This window comes from Chrysemys picta, chromosome 10, assembly GCF_011386835.1.
Source record: "Chrysemys picta bellii isolate R12L10 chromosome 10, ASM1138683v2, whole genome shotgun sequence".
Lineage (NCBI taxonomy): Eukaryota > Metazoa > Chordata > Testudines > Emydidae > Chrysemys > Chrysemys picta.
Window position 1 is genome coordinate 65,271,328 of NC_088800.1, and position 20,833 is coordinate 65,292,160.

A 20,833-nucleotide genomic window follows, 5' to 3' on the forward strand; every position below is an offset into this window, starting at 1 on the left:
TTAAAATGGAAGGGATAGTCCTTTGTTGCTGAGTTATAGTAATTTGCATTCTGATTTGTAGAGAATATATATTCCAAAATTCTGAGCACTGGGATCCTGTAGAAAAATGCATGCCATCTTGCTGACACCTCCTCTGTCCCTTCCAGTTGTGATTCAGTAACCTAACAGTGGTGGTGTTTCAATTCTGTTATGCTAGTAATCCTCTCTGTTCACTAGGTATAAAAATACTTTTGTTTAACTAGTTTCTTTTCTAGAACCCTACCTATGTGCTAAGTCTTTCTCTTTTCTTAACTGCTGGTTGTCACTTGCTATCTCTTTAAAATACTGCCCTTGGCTTTGTTAAAATCCAAGTGCAATATTTCAGTTTCATGTCTTTGAGTAGAAATATTGGATTGTCCAAAATATTATCCCTTTGGCAAAATAGCACATGCTATCATATAATGTATTGCCACCGTAGGATCGGAATATTACTAGCACACCAACATTTCCAAAAGATTGGTTCTGTTTCATATTTTTAACGTGTCTGGCCAGATTATTTATTACAGTGTAAAAGCCTACCAATCCTGCCTCAGTGTAACTTCAGTAAGAGTTCAGCTGGTGTCAGAATTGCAGGATCTGGCCCTAAATACCATAAGTAAATCTCCAAATACGTAGGTAACAAAATAACATGATTTTAATTAGTTTGTAAGGAACACTAAATACACACACAACCTTCAGAAGCATTTTCCTATCTTACAAGGCTCTTGATGTGACATAAGATACCACTCAGAATACCAGCAGTTATGAATAAGTCCCTGTCATTTATTCTTGTTGATACTCTAATATTTATCCTTTGTGTCCATTCCAGTTTCCCTTCTGTTTCGTTGTGAAAGCCTTTGTATGATGTATCACTGTGTTTTCCTCTAGTAAGGTCTGGCAGGAAAGGACGACGGCGGGTGTTTAGTCTGTCGGAGGCTGACAGTCACGGTGGACACTGGGTTTAGGTCTTCAAGCAGCAGCTGCAACCGCAACTCGTGCAAAATCAATGCAGGCAGGTTCCTCCATAAGATTTAAAAAGGCCACAACGTTTAATAGAGCATAGCCATTATCTATTTCCATACTGACAGAATGACTATCTACTATTATATGCATGAAATATAGAACTTAAAAATAGCATTCACTTGTATTTGGTTATTCTAGTTAAGAGCGTCATACGTAGATATAACAATTGACTTCTAAAAGGTTTTAACTGGTGGTTTCTCATGTTGATTATTCTTGGTTATCGTGCTAAAAGAATTAAAACTCCTCTTTGCCTGGAAAAGGTACATCAAGTCCCAGCTTTCAAGCAGCCATGTCTTCTCTTGAACAGGGGCAGCTATGGCTCCAGTGGAATTCAGTAAACAGGGGTTTCTAAATTGGCATGAATGCAAACAGCTAGCCAGTCCAGCTGCAGGACTGTAACTCAGGTGCAAGAGAGAAACTTTCAGCTAAAGACTGTCCAGGATTTGATCAGTCATATTTTCTATTCCTACAAAAATTCTCAGAATCTAGTCAGATGTTGTTATGGAATTATTTTTTCTGTCTTTGCTTCAACCAGGCAATTTAACATTGGATATGAGAAAGTGGGAAAATTAGCCTCAGGACATTACTGAATAACTGTGTTTACTTGGATCAGACTAGTCTCTTTTTGTATTCTTTATAGTAGTGGCATGAAAATAGAAAAAATATTGCCAGTTTTGTTAGATGATATATAAACAACTTCCCTTATTTTTGGTAGATTTTATTAATACTCTTCTCACTTAGTTTCCTAGTTGTGATTTAGTTATTTATTTTTATCCTTTTGTAGTGTTGCTGCATGATTTAATTAAGAGACTATGTCTGACTCTTTTTTTTTTCTTGCTCTGCTCCTTTCTGCCTCCTTTTTCCAAATTACCCCACTTAACACTGTCATTTTTGTAGAGTTAATCTAGGTGTTATCCTGCAACTGCTGAGCAAATCCTGGGGGTGCTGTGCACCCTCACTTATCACTGAAGCTGGTGGGAGTTAAGGGCAATCAACACCTTGCGGGATCTAGCCCTTATTTTGCAAACTCTAATCAGAAATTACTTAACTGCATAGAAAAAAGTTTACTCAATATTTTTCAAATGTTAATTTCCCACATCAGCCAAGCACACTCTCGTTCCTACGAGTTACTGTACACCCCAGGAACTAGAGAACTAGTTAAGATAAAAAGAAACCCCTTTCACCATTTTTGTGCAAAAGTCAAATTGAATTGCCACATTTGGGGAAACGCTGACTAATATCTTAGAGATGGAAGTGCCAGAATAACGTGGGAGAATTCTATTCTCTCAAGATACCAGCTGCTTTGTTACTCTCTCTCTTGCGTCTCAGTGCCTCATTGATTTGATTGAGGCTTGACATCCAGGAGTGAGATCCTGTGAGATATCTCCAAAGAAGCAGAATATTCCCTCATTAGGACATTTTCCGCTGGGCTTGGGGCAGGAATTCCCACAGCTCTTATGAGAGTACGTATTCTTGCCAAATATCCAGCCCATGTCATAGACTCTAGAGTTTTGGATCAGCTATAAATAGGCATTCAAACCTTCAGATGCTTCCCTGAACTGAACTCAAACTCCAAACATTTTGTAGTTGGTGACTAATATATTCTCTCACTGATAGAATGATACTGAAGGACGGTAAGTCAGTTAACACCTCTGGAGGCTACCCATAGAAATCCTTTTGCATCAAGGTGATACTTTGATATCCACCATAAACACCTTGTATAGTACACATTTTCAATGTCAATTGGTCCTCTTGCTCTGTTCCCTTGGATCCTTATTAACTCTGTTGCCTGATAATGTAAGATCATGTAATTATTTTTTTCTAGCCTTTTAAAATATTTTATACCTCATAAGGAGGAGTGTTTTAAATTAGACATAGATCTTACCTTTTAAACTGATGTATGTTATCGACATCCATTAGAGAAATCAAAAACGTTTGTCATGCTAGTACTAGTTACCCCTATGCTGCTGTTCATTGTCTGCCCTCACTAGGGGCTATTTTTTCACTAATCCATAGTTACCATTGTCAGGCACCCTGCTGGGATGCAGCAAATTTGTCACCGCTACCCTTAAATATAGCAATACAGTAAAGGAAATGAAGTTCAGGGAGCTACTAATGGGTTATGGAAAGTAGATGATAAAAGAAAGATTACAGCCATTAATAATAAATATAACTTAGAGAAAAAATACAGTACAGAAGATCTCTATTTCTGTACTTTCTATTTATAAATACTACAGCTGAAATATTTCAAGGGCAAGTTGAATTTGTTTTGCTGATATTTATGGTGCCATTTTCTAATCATTCCTCTAAGGTTGTTTTACAGTGTGTTGAATAGAAAATTGCATTTGTTGGCCCTGGATATGTTCCACAGATAAATATTTTTCAACCATTTATTTTTCCTTATATATAAAAAGTGGGAGACATTTTAGCATTCATTTAGGTATTATATAGGATTGGAACAGCATAGTGCAGTTAAAAAAAAAAAAAAAAAAAAAAAAATCTTTGTCTTCCATAGGATTAAAAAAAAGCCTTTAGGATTATACCAACATTTCTATATAAGGGCAAACGGCAATAATTAAATCAGTCAGGCATAGAACTAAAATGTAACAGATTTTTGAAGAGCTGCATATTTGTGTCCATACATTTACCAAAATTACTAATGTGTCTGAATAATAAATTTTAGTGAGTGTTTTCACGATATTCAAAAGTCCAGATTACGGGTAAAAAATAATAGAAATTTTAAATTTGTTTAGTCGTGGATCTTATTTTTTTAACTATCATAATAAATACTGCAGACATTTAAACAACTACACTACTACAAAAAGACTTACTGGTTGGACTTTATTTAAATGTTAGTAATTGCCTTGGAATTCAGAGAAATAAAAATTCATGTTCAACATTTTCTTAGCAATTCTTTGTCTTTCATGCAAGTTTTACATCGTTTCCTCTAATCTCATTTACCACATTCTCCCCAAAGCTTTTTTACGGCTAATAAGAAAAATCTGCAGGGTTATTTTGCATCAGCACTGCCTTTCAAAAGACGCTAGTGGTGACCCTGGGGGGGAAAAAGTGGGAGCCAAGATTTTGCTACAATTTATAAATCTTGTTTTTCTTTTGTTTAAAAAAAACAAACAAACAAGAAGCTGTAGCCCGCAGACTGTCAGCAAAAGTGAAATGAAGTGGTTTCTGAAGTGAAAATACACATTTGTTTGGAGTCTTGTTAGCAGAAAGATGAGAATTCTGCAATGGAAGGAATAAAAACCATGTCTCTCACCCACACCCAAACCACTCATTTTCTCTCTTGGGTGACCGTTCTTATCTTTTCATTCCATTCTAAGCTCTGCTGTTTTGTTTTTTTTCTTGTGTTTTGCCTTAAGTTTATATTTTCTGTTCTTACAGGTTTAACTGGAATTCATATTGAAACTGAAATGTCTTTAAAGGTCATTCTGGAGTTAAAAAAAAAAAAAGTCCTCAGCTTTCTCTCTACTCACTAGAATGCCTCGTAGAATTTTCTGCAGACTGCAGAATTTTCTTGTGCACTTACACAGGCTGTCTCTGAAATGAAGAGCCATGTAAATAGTCTGTCTGGTAGCTGGTTACCTGTGTTACTCCATTTGTGTTAGTTACTGGAATCTGAAATGATGCATATTGGCCTGACCTGGGAGATTTTCTAATATAGGACAAAACTTCTAAACCAATTGGGGTTTTTTCACCTCTGAAATATCCATTGATGCCAAATTAGCAATTTTTCCATCATTTATTTAGGATTTTTAAGGAAGAGGTGTAAAGGAATGTTAAGTTATTAAAATGCTTCTCATTATGTGTAATTATTCCTAGCCACCTTCATTTTGTTTGCTCAAGCAAACAAAAGTGCAAGAAGAATAAACAGTCCTATCTGCATTAACCGAATGGTTTTGTAGAATTATTCTCCTTCCTAATCTCCCATGGTTGAATTGTCACGTTTGATTGTTTCACAGGTTCATTAGAACCAGGTTTCTTCATGGGAAATGAATTCTACAGTTTTCTGTTTCCAAAGAACTTTCTGATGTGGGGTTATGTTGGTTGCTCTAATCTATGCTAAATTCTAGGAAAGCTTTTTTCACTACTCTTCTCCGCTTCATCCCACCAGAAATAATAGTAATGTCACACTGTCACATTTCAAAGGAATTACTTACACATAGAGTATTTAATAGCTGTCCTTAATTCAAAAAGCTTGCAGCTGGCATTTCACATCTCTGTTAAATATTTCCTGCATTTCATTATTTACATAACCAAAAGGTACATGTGTAAACATGTTACTTCATGGATCTTTGGTTTCCTCCTGAGTTTTTTAAGTAAAGAGCTTTATACTGTTGGTGTTTGTCAAGTGTATTGAGCACAATTCAAATGCTAACTACTGCCTAATGTTTTCTTTAGTAGATGATTCTTCAGTTCCTGAACAGCCTCCCATGACCTTTTCCAGTCAGGTGATGATGGTTGATGAAACCTCTTCAGCTGCCTCAAAATCTGGCAAGAACCCTCTAAAGAACCCTGAAGTGGAAACAGCTAACCTATCCCCTAGCCTGATTCCTGCACAACAGCCTACAATATCTCTAATCTCCGATGACAGTACAGATGCACTGAGCGTAGAGTCACTTACACTGGTCCCACCGATTGATCCACACAGCATTCATACTTTCAGCTGCATTCCTCAGTCTTCCTTGCCTTCTGAAGTTTGCGGAGTGACAGAGGGAGAGGGTTCTGATCAAAATCAACAAGCAGACTGATGAACAGTGAAGAAAATGCAACTGACTGCTCTGTATTTTCTTTAAGTGAGGTGATGGGGGCATTAATAAAGCCACAAAGGCCAGTTGGCTCACAAGAAAGAGGCCAGTTACTCAGTAACTCAATGTATGGGCACCTCTTTAAAATAAACATTATACATTCAGCATTTTTGAAGGAAATCTCTATTGTAATATGGGAAAGTGAAGAAGCTTTGTTGGGATACCTTGGCTTCATGATGTTTTACTTCTCCAAATATGGAGAGACAGCATTTGCCAGAAAAAGGAAATATTTTAGGATATTATAGTACAGAGATGCTGTTTCCATTTGAAACAGTTTTTCTATTATGTTGGCCTCATTCAGCTTTTAGAGGTATGGCATAAAAACAGACTTGGCCACTTTCAGTATTGTATTCATAGGATTGTAAGCTTTAATACTGTATCCTCTGTGTAATATTTATTTCAATGTTTGACTCAAGGCAACATAAATATCAAGGAAAGATTTTTTTATTAAAATGAAACAAACCCCTGATATAACAATCAAAGGCTTATTCGGGTTAATAGAAGATGTTTTTTGAGAGGCAAATTATGTAGTTTTTTGCATAACCAACTACAGAGGAATGTGAAGTATTTTTAGACCCTGATGTTCTACATTTTCGTAAGTGATTGTTTTAGTCTGTTTGTTCACTTCTGACAGAGGCAAATTCCCTTCTGCAGAAGGACACTATCTCTTCTTTAGAAACCGCCACAAGAGCTTGTGCTACATACAAATTTCCATCTCCAATGTAGCCAGGAAGGCACCTTACCCAGCTGATGATATCTCACTTTAGAAGGATGAAACTCAAAAGGGAATTTTTCTATCTGGAACCAGCTAACCCCGATGTTAACCAGATTAAACTTCTCAGTGAATGTTAATCTGATCTGAAGCCTATCTGATCTGTAGGTCCTGGTACGGAGAAGATAGAAATTAAAGAGAAACCATAACACTTGATGGTAGTTTGGCATGTTCTTTGCTGAATTGATTCATACTTTAACGTGAATAGAATTTAACCGCTCTCAAGTAAATCTGAAGTGCATTCATTTCAAGTGGTGATAAAACTAGCAGGGAATAATTATTGCTGCATAGATGATGATGAAAGGTATTTCCTGGTTCTCAAAAATTAACACACACTTGGTTTTGCTTCCTTTTATATTTTAGTTAGCCACAGAGCCTATTATATGATTCTGTCCCTGTTGAAATCAGTGAGAATTTGCCATTGCATTCAATGGTAACAAAACTAGACTTCAGTCTTGTGTAGGATTAATTTGAAAAGCGCGTATCTATCTTCCATTCACCTTGCCATGGTTACATGATTGTTTGGCCCTCAAGAAGGGAATACTTGAGCAGGATGTTTTAAAGGTTGTATTTGTATATTTGACACACTTCTGACTTTTGGTCTAACTTTGTTTGCTGCTTGCTTTTTCAGTCTTGGCCCTTTGTGAAGTAACTTACCCGTAGCAAAATACACATATACATAATGTTAGAAGTGGTGGTGGAGCGAGTAAGTGTTTGTTCCTATGTTCATAATTGACTGATTCAGATCTGTTACACTGACTCCTTTTCGCTCCTGTGGACTTCAGCAGGTGTTTAACCAGTCTATCTGAGAGTCTGATCCTGCAAATGCGATGGCCCCAAGCCCAACATGAAGTCTGAGAGTTGGTGGTTCTCCGCACCATTCAGGAGATGCTTAGCAACTTGTGGAACCAAACTCAGATCAGAATTTAGCCTTCGGGTGGAATGGGAGCCCATATTTCTTTTGGACTAATCTTAGACTTGGTAGTTGAAAGACCATCTCAAACATGATTACCTGCTTATTTTGAAAATCTTCTTTTGTGCTAGATGTGACATTTCACTCGACTTAGAGCACAGAAAATGCCATATTGCAAAGTAAATTGTTCTAAATAGTGTTACTTTTAAATGGAAATTTGGGGTCTTTGTTAAAAGAAACATATTTACCTAATTTAAAATTACAATCTAGTTGAATTAAGTCAACAGCCACAAAATAGGCCAGTTAGCAAGCAATGCACCTTCTTACCTCTAAGCCATAATGCACACTAAGAGATGGGACAAAGGATTTTTTTTTTAATAAGCTTACAGAAAAATAAGACTCGAAAGGAAAGTGTCTTAGTCTCTGCTTCCAGGTACATTGTGGTACTTGAATTGTCTGCTGGAAGTTTTAAAGGGAAGAGGAGGGTGAAAACATGTATTAATAAAGAGAAAACAGAATAAATGACTAAACAGTTATGTCATTCAAACAATTGTTCAGACTGGTTTGTTTCTAATCTTAAAACATATATAAGAATTGACAATGCTTAATGCTGCATTAAGGAGAGTTCACTATATAAAACCCCTATAGATACTGAAATGTATCTTCTGGAAATCTTTGTTCTGTTTACAAATATCGTGTATTACTCATCTGTTGCTCTTCGAAGAGTATCATATCTATCACTTATCAGAAAAGCTCAAGAGCTGTTTCCTTAGCCCCCTTTCGCTGTAAAAGGGAAGTAGAAACAAGAAAGCATTAGCACAGCAGCCACTTTTTTTTTAAACAAGAATTGATTGAATCTGTATGTTCTCACTATCGTCTTAACCAAATCCTCACTGTTCTCCAAACATACGGGTCAAGCTTAAGGCTCAGTATTTTTGGTGCAATTCTGTGGGGTCTCTAAAGAGGATCATTATAAAAATAGCATGTGTAGAAATGGACCAGAACATAACACTGAATTTGAACTCACTCAAATGTGAGGAGATGCTGCGATCTGGTTATGAATTTTGGGGTTTGTTTCCATCCTTTACTCATGGCTCTTGCGGAATGCTAACTAGATAAAGCCCCTCAAATTCCTCCCTGTGAGATGAGACCAGCAAAGAAGTCAGTGGTATACTGAATGTGACTTTTGCTGTTTCTTAGTCTATTCGTCTCGCATGTATTTTATCAAATCTGTACCAAGATGCTGTAGTTCACATGGGCTGTTCTGTCTCTCCTCACCTTTGCTCTGCCCCCATCACACTGATGGTCTTAGTAGTTTTCAATGAACTGTAAGAGTAGAACCTAGATTTTCAGTCTAACAGAATAACTGCAACATACACTTAAGTAATCTGGTGTAGGAAAATATCAAGAGAGACAGGGCCTGATTCTGATCTGCACTTCACTGGAGTAAATAAGGAATAATTCTTCTGGAGTCAGTGGAGTTGTGTGTATAAAACTGGTTTGAAGCCTCATTCACTTTCCTGAGGCTTTTTAAAATTTAAACTTAGGAAATTGTATTTTTGGTTTCCTTTGTTGTAGGATTCTGTGGATTAACCATGCTCAGTAGAAATATTGCCACTGTGTTAATAGATAGATAGATTCATGGAAGATAGGTCCATCAATGGCTATTAGCCAGGATGGGCAGGGATGGTGTCCCTAGCCTCTGTTTGCCAGAAGCTGGGATTGGGTGACAGGGCATGGATCACTTGATGATAACCCGTCTGTTCATTCCCTTTGGGCCACTGGCCACTGTCAGAAGACAGGATACTGGGCTTGATGGACCTTTGGTCTGACCCAGTATGGCTGTTATGTTCTTAATATACAAATAGAGAGTCCATAATTTGAGAGGGTAATTGCCCTGGTCCCACAGTAAGAGATGATTGCACACACATTGTCCATTGCTAATTGGTGGTAGTTTAAAATTCAGACTGGATGAGTTATAGTACATTTTATTAATAAACTGCTGGCTACCCAAGGGAATAGTGCATTTTGTTCCTTATATTAGGCAGAGGGTTGTAAATAGGGAATTAACTTGTTAAAGGAGTTCTTCAGCATTCCTCATGACCTTTAGTTCGAGGAGTTCTAAACTTTGTTCAGTTAAGGGCTTTGGTAACAAAAGGTGAGAGGATCTGTTCTTCAATCACATGTATGGAATTAGTGCAAGTAATTTCACATTCCGGATTGTTGTTCAAGACATACCTGATGCTCAGACCGGAATTCCAGATCAGGGAAGTGTCAAATCTGGATCCCTGTTCACAATTTAAGCCCATCTGTAGTGAGCCTCATAAATCCCTTGTGAGACTAGAAATAATGTTCCTTTGTGGATTTTAGTTCTAAAATGTCATAGCTATCTTATGTGTGCAAAGTTTTAGAAGATATTGAAAGTTAAAATGGTTTAGTTATAGCAAAATGAGCAGCAGCCAGCAGGTTTTAAGTTATTCTGATCTTTCTAATTAAGCAATAAGCTGCAATTTCTCTGCTGTTATAAGTGGCCTTGGATGATTATTTTAACCACTCTAGATATGCAATAATTACCCTGTAATTGAGTGTCATTTTTCCAATAGGAAATGGATTTTATTAATAAAATGAGGGAAACCCATCAGGTCAAACTGTATCCAAATTTCTGAAGCCATTAATAAAATTCAACATGTCTGTTTGCTATACTCTGTGTTTAATGTGTTCTTTTATAATCTCACATGTTGCTGTGCCTGTATTTGCTCTTCTGGGTACAGAACTATAAAATAACCTACTTAATATTCACTATGCTAATCACTGCTTTTCCACAAAACCACCAGTCGTCTTACTTCACTTCTGAGCAAAGTTTAAAAAGATGAGTGCTGTTAGCTGACAATTTGATTGGACAGCTACTACCTGGAGAACTAAACGCCAAAATGAAAGATTTGAGAAGGGAGAGGGAGGCATCAGTTGGGGGCCATGCCCTGGTGAGAAATCTGCCTTCCACCTCCAGCTACTCGGAAGGGAGAGGCTGCTGGGATTTTTACTGGGGTGCTGCCTTTGATCCTTATCTTTCTGGCTACTTCATGTGATATATTTAAAACTCCCTTCCCATCCTATACTCTTCTCTGGATGCTAGAAAGGAGTTTTCTCTTCCACACATATGCAAAGCTCCACTCCCCTGCCACTACCACCACCTTGCTGGCCACTGTGCTCCCTTAACCAATTCTCCTTTTTTGCATGGTCCTCTCAAAGAGTAGCTTCACTGCTTGCCTCTGCTGTTCAGAGCTTTCCCAAACATCAGCGGGGTGAAATTGAAATTGTTGTCAGTCTTACTGCTTCCTACAGGCTTCTGAACAACAGCAGTGAACCTGAGCAGAATTTTGTTAGCTTCACTTTGCTGCTGCCCAGAAAAACTGAGCAGCAACAGCGGCACTGGAAAGAGAGTATTGCACTGGGTCAAATTCAGAAGGTTCTCTTCACACAATAAGGGCCAGAAATGTAATGTTTCTATAACAGAGGTTTAGATTCTATACAACTATTGCTGTCTTTGGCTCCCCAAAGTTTGTTCAAGCCCTACAGATTGCTAAAGTTTCATTCCTTTTACAAAATATTCTATAAGATGTTGCTCGATATTTTTACTAGTATATTACAAATTTAACACTAAATTGCACTTGTCAAAAGAATAGTACATTTTGGAGGCAGTAGCCCTTTTTATTGTATTTGATTACGTGGTAATTTGCAGAATTCAGTCATCAATAATGGGTCATCCAGTCATTAGTGTGAATTAAAGTTCTACTATATTGGATTAGAAATTTCTGTAGAGAACTATTCATTGTTTATTTTTTAATCATTGTAGTGACTGAGTAGTATGTATATTTCACATACACAATAGTTTGTTGTAATGAAATAACACATAGCTTAATGAATAGTAATGTTTAATGGCATTTATTTAATTCAAATTGTTTTCTGAAGAAAATGATACAGAGCCTAAGGTAAATCAGGTACTGTGTTCCCAGTATTAGTTTAAAATAAGCGGTCACACATTGTGTATGATTCTCTTAGCCATTGGCTAGTCATTTATACCAGTCAAATATTCTGATTTGGTTGTTTTTTCCTCTCTGGTGTACATGACTACCCCAGGACTGAGACAGAGGAAAACCTGGCCTGTGTGTTAATGTTTATTACCCGATAAGTGGATGTAAGGACTAAGTGCAGTTGACAATGTTATAGTGTACATGAAGCTAATTTAAGAGGGGCGGGGATTGCTAATGGCTTCAGTTTTGCAAACTAGAGATGATTTACTAGAACCCTGAAAGTCTGGCTTTGTTCGCCCTGTATAAACACTAAGTAGTAATCCGTTAAACCATTGTAACTTCAGGCAGCACCGCTGTCACCCTCTCCACCTGGCAAATGTGTTTCTTTTGTTGTTTGAGCTATTGAACTTTGTTGCAAACGTTTTGCTTCATTTTAAATTGCTTTGAAAGTTGAATTCTGTTTTAGGTACAAAGGGAGAAACAAACCTATTTTTTTACATAAGTGAATGTATTCAGGCACTGTGCAGTACATAATCACTCAGTGAGCAGAAAGGGGTGTATTCTTATGAAATATATTTGAATAACCTTGTGTATGAAATGTATTTGATTAAAAAAACACAGGATGGATTTAATTCTGAAATGTCTTTTCTACATGCAATAAGTATAAACTATTTAACATAGTTTGTATTAGACATTCAGAGTAAATGTGACAGTACGTTATGTTCATTTAAACTGAAGGAAAATGTAAATAGATGTCTGGGGGAGGGGAAAAATTAGGAAATATTTGTGTACATTTCTGTAACCTTACGGACTTGTACAGAAGGGTGAATTTCCTGGCATGAATTATGTTTCACTGGTGTTGAACACCTGGATAGGAATGAATAATGGAATTTTCTTTGTAAATTGAACTTTGCAATAAAAATGGCATTACTGAGAACTTTTCATCTTCTGTTTCTGGGTTTGTGACATGCAAGCACATACAATAACAGTGCATAGCAGCACTATTACATCACTTTCAGTAGTTTGCTTTAATTAATAGGGACAAATTTGTGTGGGTTTGGTTTGGGAATCCTTCAGTTAAAAATGGAGCTATCCAGCAGATCTGAAATTTCTTACACTAGTTAGGGAGGAAAGGATCAAGGGAGTGAATGGGGAAGCAGGAAAGAGGCCAGGAGAGATGGTGGGAGGTCGTAGTTAAGGGATGTAGAGCAAGGGACAAGGAGGATGGCTGGGCCATATTTAAAGTAGCTGTCACTAAAAGGCAGCAATCACTTTCAGTTTGCAAATGCCCTTTTTGGCTGTCGGATGTGATTTCTTCCCAACTCCACCCCTGCGCTCCCAAGGTGTGAAGTGCCAGACTCATGTATGGACCCTTTCAACTTAAGTTATTAGGTGCATTCGTGTTATTTAGCCACTTCATCTCCAGGGATGAATTAGTGACCACACTGTCCTTGCAAAGCATTCTTTTTCAAGCTAGGCATTCCTCCAGGAGAAGTCTGAGAAGAAATTAAATTACATTGTAGCATGAAATAAGCAAACTCTATAATTAATAAATAAGAGAAAATGGCCCACAACTATGGGAAGCAAGTCTTGGAACACAAAAGAGAAGAAACGAGTTTATTTGAACCTGCAACAGAATGAACTGAATTTTACATTTCATAATGGGAACTTGACTAGGTAGGTATTGTGGATATAATTGTGAGGTGCCCCTCCCCATTTTAAATTGCTTTCTGTTTGTGGCTTGCATCTCCTCCCCACACTTCAAACGCACACTGTTAGCAGCCTTACTCCTGCATCAGGGCAGGCTTCTGGAGCACTTTACAACAAAATCAATACACCGCCTGTATGAAGTAGGCATTATTATCCCTTTGTTCCAGAGAGGTAAAACGAGACACAGAACGGTGAAATGACTTGGCCAGCAGCACAAATGTGTGTGAGATGGAACCAAGAGTCCTGACGCCAGTTCAGTAGAATGCTGCTCAGCACTGACCTGTTTCCCTACTGTAAGGCCTTGTTTACACACACATTGTACAACCTAACTATACTGGTATACTTAAAGCAGTACAATCCATCCTCCATAGTGTGGATACAGTTATAGCATTGTAAAGGTACTTTACTCTGGCATAGTTATTCTCACAGGTAAGGTGTATAAGCTAACAAGGCAGAGGCCCATATACAACTTCAAAGTAGTAGTTAGTGCATTCTAAACATTCTGCAACACAGCCACACTGCACATCGTTATATATACAGGTTGAGCCTCTCTAATCTGGCACTCCCTTGTCTGGCAACATCTGCGGTCTGGCATAGGTGCTGACTCTGGGGGTGCTCCAGAGTCAGCTCCAGGGTTGGAGCACCCGCAGGGAAAAATTAGTGGGTGCGGAGCTCCCCCGTCAGCCCCGCCTTCCCCCTGCTGCTCCTGTGCACTGGTGGCCCCGCACTTACCAACTCCTCCTCCTCCTGTCTCCCAGCACTTCCGGAGTGCCGTGAGCTGATTTGCAGCGTTCAAGCTCTGGGATGGAGGGGGAGGACCTGGGCCGGCAGCTGGGACCCCAGGTGAGGGGCCAGTGGCCAGGACCCCAGGTGGCAGCAAGGCCCTTAGGTGGGGGGCCATGCTGGACGCAAAGCCTGGGGGTGCTGCAGCACACCCCACCCCTACTTCCCGTGCCTATGGAGACCTGCTGGCATTCTACGTTGACTTCCCGTGGTTAGGCAAATTCTCTGGTTCGGCACCAGTCAGGTCCCGAGGGTGCCAGACTAGCAAGGTTCAACCTGTAATGATCTTATTTGCTCTCTCATTTGAACATTACCTCTTCAGGAGGTGTTACTCAGAGCCCACAAAACCATTTTTGTTTGCAGAAAGACAACAGCCTTTGTGGACCATTGATAGACTTATTTGCATAAAAATGATCAATTTTTAATTCTGCCCAAAGTGGCCAGTGCAAACCTCAATGTTGTTAATGATGTCAAATAATTATATTGTAAAATATTTATCCAGATATCAATGGATTTGAATGAGATCCATTTTCTAACTACCAGATTTTCAAATGCGATTTTTTTTAACCTATTGTCTCACCTGAAGGTCATCACAATCCAGTTCAAAGGGCTCAGGAAAGCTGGGTGTGTCTCATGGAATCATTTTCCTGTCCATGCTATTGCAGGGGCCTCGAGTCCTGGTGCTCCTTGGTCTCTCCTATTGTCTCCCTGTGGTATACATTAGTCTAGTCTTCTATGAGTCTCATTTTGGTTGTTGGGTTTAGTGTGCAGGTGTTGGGCAGTGTTGGGGGCCTGTGATATACAAGAAGTCAGACTAAATGATAAGGGGTTCCCTTCTGGCCTTAAGCGCTATGAAAAAAATTAACCTCAATTTTCCTTCATGTGCTTATTTGCAAAGCCCACAGTGCTTTGCTGTTTGTAGATTTTATTTCTTTATTATTATTTTTTGTCTTTTCAACAGCAAAAAGGCCTCACTGCTTACCCCCTCTTCCCCCACCCCAGAAGAATAAAGTCAAAATTTACAGCATGAATGCAGTAACTCAATGAGCATGTGCAATGCATGGGAAATATTGCTACGAGAGCTGATTACAGTATTGTATTTCAAGGGAATCTCTTTGGCCTGAATTCTTACCATGCACGGTAATTATTTGTCCTTCGACTTGCCCACTCTTCTTGAGGGTTCTGTGTGGCTACTAACAGCATCTGTGCAAAATGCCTGGCTAACCACTGCCCTTTTAAGGTGAATGATGCTGCAGAATGGAATTTTCTATTCATCTGCATCGTCTGGGTATGTCAGACACTCTCACTGCACCATCCCGTGCTTATTGCTTGTGTGCTTAATACAAACTCTTTCCCTTCCCTATTTAAGGGGAAAAGTAGGAGATTCTAAGTGCCCATATTTGGAATCAAAGTAGAAACATGCAGGACTCCAGACTTTTCACAAATGCTACTGTGTGGCTGCATGTTTTATATGATGCCAATAATGGATGCTATTTTATATTATGGCAGAGTAAGCGTTCATTGGGCTGTGTTGAAAATCAGTTGCTAATGTCCACAAACAATTGTAAAATAGATTAACATGGGGCTCAGCATACTGATAATTCATTTGTGTATGTGCACACAACTGTGAATGTCATTGGGAATATATCGTGCTTAAGTTTTGTTGGTTTTTAAATCTGTATGAAACAGGAATTTTGCTAAGCAGGAAGATCACAAGAATCAAATTCCTCTGTACAGAAATGCCAAGATTTTGAAATTACTAATGATTTTGAGTGTCTAACTTCGAACACCTTAAAGGGGCCCGCGTTTCAGAAATTGCCAAGCACCTGCTGTCTGAAAATTAGGCTTCTTTAAATAGTCTCAATCATTAATCACTTCTGAACGTTTTCACCTAGATTTGTAGACCTCTTGTGAAATATATTTAAAAAGATCATTCTCCCTTCACAAATGTTGGGTTTATTGAGTAGAAAATACCAACATAATTATTTCCCTCTCTTTTCATCCCACCAAAGACAAGTTCACAGAGTCCCCAGTTTAATTTTATTTAGCCTGTTTGGACGACAGATCAGAGAAGATTAATACTCAGGATCAGTTTTCTAGTGACACTTCATCGACTAAGATTTTTTTAACCAATAAACTTTGTGGCGGGTGGTGGAAAAAACAAGCTAGCCCTTACTTTAATGGCAAAGTAAATTATAACATTAATTAGATGAAGAAATCTTTATTTTACATTTGTTCTTTTTGGGGGAAGGGGGAGGTAATTTATTTGAAGCGGTTACATGCTGTTGAATTACTGGCTGGAAAGTGATACTTAAAACTAGCCAACAAAATGAATAGATCATCCACCTGGAGCCATCTGGCTAGCTCAGCCGCACTGAATGCTGGGAGTTGACAAGATGGGCTTACGAACAACAGAAAATATCTTTCCTCTCCCAAACCCTCTCATCCCTGCCAGAACACTTACTATAATGGTAAACTATAAAATGTTGGGAGGTTTTTTTATAAGCTGTGATTCATAACAGTGTAGGGTATTTCCTGCGGCTTCCCAGCCGGCTACCATTAATGTCTTTTTCCATAATTGGTCATTAATTCCCAGGAAATGTGTAGTACTTTGTTATTGATTAAATGGTCATAGATCCTAAATATGACCTACTTTTCTTGTTAGAGTCCCAACAAGTGGGAACAAGTAAAATAGGGCAAGAGCCCCCCCAAAGCCAATAAGTTAATCGGAATCACTTTATCACAAGATCTGGCAGGAATGTCCAGGGGAAAGGGGAAATGCCGGAGTGGCTGAACATAAGGCATAGAGAGAGGCTAGGAAGAACAAAAGGAGCTGTTGGGATTTGTTTTTTTCTAAAAGGGCAAAACCCCACTTCCAATAACACACATGTACCTGGCCATCTTCACACCTTCAGTTAATCCATGAGAGCCCCTAGTGATGCTATTCCCCTCCAGGAATCCCGCAGCCTGTCTCTAATACGAGAGTGAAGTCGGACATCCCAGAGGAAAACCTTCTGAATGTGGAAGAGGATATTAAGGTGGTATGTGTTAGCCACAAGGACTTTCCTAGCTGTTCTTTATCAGCCAGATAAGGTCCTTCTTAAATAACTAAGCTTGGATTTGCTCCAGGTGCTTCCCCGTCCTAGCAGGCCTGAAAATGGGTTGTTAAACTTGGCCTTTAAAAAATGACATCTGGGAAACTAGGGGAGGAGAAAGTAAAACCAAATTTCCCTCACTGGGTGAGGCCATGGTCTGAAGAGGGAGGTGCATTTAGAACTCAGCAGAAGTCCACTAGCTACAGCACATGTCCCACTGCCATGCATTGCATTCCCCTCCCAGAGCCTTCCTCCAAGGTGGGGTTGGCGTCCTGCTCAATCTACCTGAAATCTGTTGCAAATGCCACTTGACAACAGAGACCGGGCTAGTCCCTTGGGTCCTGAAAGCATATTCATGTGTCATGACTCTCAAGTGCCCACAGCCTGACCAATTCAGTGCAATCAGAAGCAACACATACCCATCCCAGTACTGGCCCAGGTCTCCCATCCCCCCAAGCCAATAAGTTAATCTGAATCATTTTATCACAAGATCTTTCCAAGTGAACCTTATACTAATTTCACATTAAACTCAATTAAAATCTCAGGCATTTCTGCATTCTCTGGAGCACCCTTGGAAGCATATGATCAGACTTCAAAAGAGCCAGCACACAGCCCATGTATTGCTACTCTTCATGCGCTGATCTGCATGGAAATGCCTGATTTTAGAAGAGTTGCCCAGTGTATATCAGAAAAGTGACACCACATGGTATGTCTACATTGCAATAAAAAACCCAGTGGTCCTGAGTCTCAGAACCTGGGTTAGCTGACTTGGGTTCGGGCTGCAGGGCTGAAAATTGCAATGTAGGTGTTCGGGCTCAGGCTGGAGACTGGAAGCTGGGAGCTGAGACCCTCCCCTCCTTGTGGGGGCGTGGAGCCCAGGCTCCAGTCCGAGCTCAAACATCCACACTTCAATCTTATAGCCCCACAGCCCAAGCCCTGAGAGCCCAGGTCAGCTGACCCAGGCCAGTCTCAGCCATGCCACCGATCCTTTGTTGCAGTGTAGTCACCCCTTCAGGGCTGAAAATCAGAGGACATCTCACCTCTCCACCCGTGCCGAGTGAATTGTAACAACCGGTGTCAGAGTAACAGCCCTTGAGAAAAATGTTCTAGCTACAGACTGGGCGGTGGCAGCAGTACCAGATTCCTCCCCTCTCCACTCCTAGCTGAAGGGCGGCTTCCAACAGTCAGAGGTAAGTACGATCTCTGTACCCCACTCAATCCTTTATTTCTCTGCTACTGATGGGACCCCTGTGATGTCATTGGTTTGGTGATGTGTACATTTGTCCCCTAAAAACTGAATTGAAACCACCAACTTATTTTGCACAGGACAACAAAAAGCCTGTCAATGTTATGTCTTCATCACAGTCCACGTGGGTGGGATGTCAGCTAGTGACAGTACTGGGGCAATGTGGCTAATGGTTGGGGCATAGACCTAGCGTAAGGCCAGGAACTCATAGCTCTAGTCCCAGTGTAACATACCGGCTGTGGGGATAACGGTCGCAAGCATGGTACACTAGTGGCTGGCCAATGGAGAGGTTTAGAAATCCCTAATTATTAGCAGGAATGTGGGTTCCTAAGTGGTAGAGTCCTTCGTTTTGGCACCTGGAAGACCCTAGTCCCTGCTGCTTATGTGCAGCATGATATTTGTGTAGTATTCATCCACATTTTTGTTATGTTGGCTCTATTGACTCACTATATATCCTATTGCAAGTCACTTAACTCCTCTCTGCCTCAGTTTTCATTATGACCCTGAGGTGTGGGAGGGGAAATTGTGTCTTTAAAAATCAGCTTAATCTAACCTGGCACCACTAGTGCTAAATTGCTTAAATAATGATCATATAGTTATTGTATAATGTTGTTATAGGGCAGAGTTGAGGTTGTTTGGGTTCTCTCATTGTATATGTCCCAGTCTTAACATGTTTGTATTTCTTTTGAATTTAACCTTAGCTCTGAATTTTCTGGATTTATAACACTTGGTTTGGGGATAATTGTAATATCTCTGTGGTGTATTCCCTAAATTACTGAAATGTGTTCACAACCTTGACATATTTTTTTTGTTTGGGAATGTCTTTTTTTTAAAAATTTATTCTCAATAGTCACAAGTTGTAACACAGTTTGATAGTTCAGGGAACACTGGGACTGTGATTTTATATAAATATAAATATAAATAAAATCACAGTCCCAGTGTTCCCTGAACTATCAAACTGTGTTACAACTTGTGACTATTGAGAATAAAAATTTTAAAAAAGACATTTGAGTGATAACATGATGGGGAGTACTAATGAGATGAAACACCTGGTGCTTTTTAGTTAGCCAGCTTGACGGCTGATGAATTGTGCATAAAGCCACTGTACTTCCCACAAATTACTGTTTTACTTTCACTTAGTTTTTCTGTTTCTTGCTACATTTTTGTTGTGTGAAATACTTTGCCTTTGCTGCTGTGTTTAGAAGATCAGCTATTGCAGTATGAATTGGTGAAGGATGGGTGTTAAATCAAAATCTAAACTGCCTGCACTTGTGATAAACATAATTAGGTGCTTGGGGAAAGAAAGCAAGTAGGGCTGTCTGGAAAACAGCGATTCTGCTTTACAAAACATATCATGGTTTCAAATTTTATTTTAAATCTCCATTGGAGGGAAACAGTTTCTGCAAAAAATTTCAGTTTCACTGAAATGGCATTTTTCTACTGATAAAGGTATAGTTAAATTTTTTTTGATTATCTCGAAGTAATAGGGTTAGAATGGAAGGAAGCTCTTACACCTTATCTATGGAGCTTCTGTTCGCACTTCCCTTCTCTGGCAGAGAAATTGTGTTGGCTGAAGTTCAGCTATTACAAGGTCTTAAGGATCTGTGCTCTTGATGCTAACTATTATCATTGGGATGCTAATTGTCTTGAATGGGATTACATTGCAGTGTTCCTTATATTTTTAAGGAGTGGCTGTAGACTTTGGTCATCTTCTGGTAACTTTCCAAAATAATGTTTGGGATTTTTAAAAAACTTTGCAGTTTACTTTTACTCAAGAATAAAGAATAAATCAGGAAATAGAACCCACCACCCAGGACTCCAAGTTCCCTGCCCTAACCACTAGATACCATGCCCCTCCTATAGCACCTGCCCAGCTAATCTAGTAATACATACAGATTTTCAAAACAGCTCATGTTAGGCGGGAGTATAGTAGTGCATTGGGCTGTATTTGAAGCTAGTCAAAGCAGAGCATCAGAAGAGAACATAATTCCTCTTCCCCCCCCCCCCCCCCCCCCCCCGGCAGGAAGGCAGTGCATGGAGCAGGCATCACAAAACCATTCACAACATTAGCGCTGTAGTGACCACATTTGCACTTAGCAAGGCTTCCTGTAGCATAGGCTGGCTTCTACTGCCAATGACGTTTTCCCTTTGGTTTGTCTCCTGCTTAATTTGTTTTAGCACCTGCTTTTTGTGGGCAAGCTGTGTAGAGATGAAGGTGCGACCAGTGGTGGAGGGTAAGAATGAAATGCACCCCTCTCCCCTGCCCCAACCGTTGAACATTATTTTAATGTCCAAGTACAAGCTGTTGCAAGACTCTTCTATTCTCATCCTGGCTTTTAAAAACACCGTTTTCTTGCCAGGGCAAAGAATCCTGATGCAGTCTGTAGGCAAATTGCTTTTGGACAGCGTTAGTCCTGGG

The 20,833-nt window shown here is 39.4% G+C and overlaps 1 protein-coding gene across 19 annotated transcripts in view; it reads left to right on the forward strand.

Moving 5' to 3' along the window:
- The window catches only part of CLEC16A (C-type lectin domain containing 16A), a 183,080-nt gene extending 172,829 nt beyond the window's left edge, over positions 1–10,251 (forward strand). For 6 of the 19 annotated variants that reach the window (XM_065558829.1, XM_065558820.1, XM_065558822.1 and 3 more), the window contains one exon: positions 5,458–10,251. In XM_065558829.1, the coding sequence (XP_065414901.1) occupies positions 5,458–5,807 (350 nt within the window). In that variant the 3' untranslated portion in view covers positions 5,808–10,251. Of the gene's footprint in view, positions 1–906; positions 1,031–5,457 lie in introns of all 19 variants that reach the window. The other 13 variants (XM_065558824.1, XM_005306715.4, XM_065558819.1 and 10 more) reach the window with 7 other exon arrangements.
- The last annotated feature ends 10,582 nt before the right edge of the window (positions 10,252–20,833 follow it).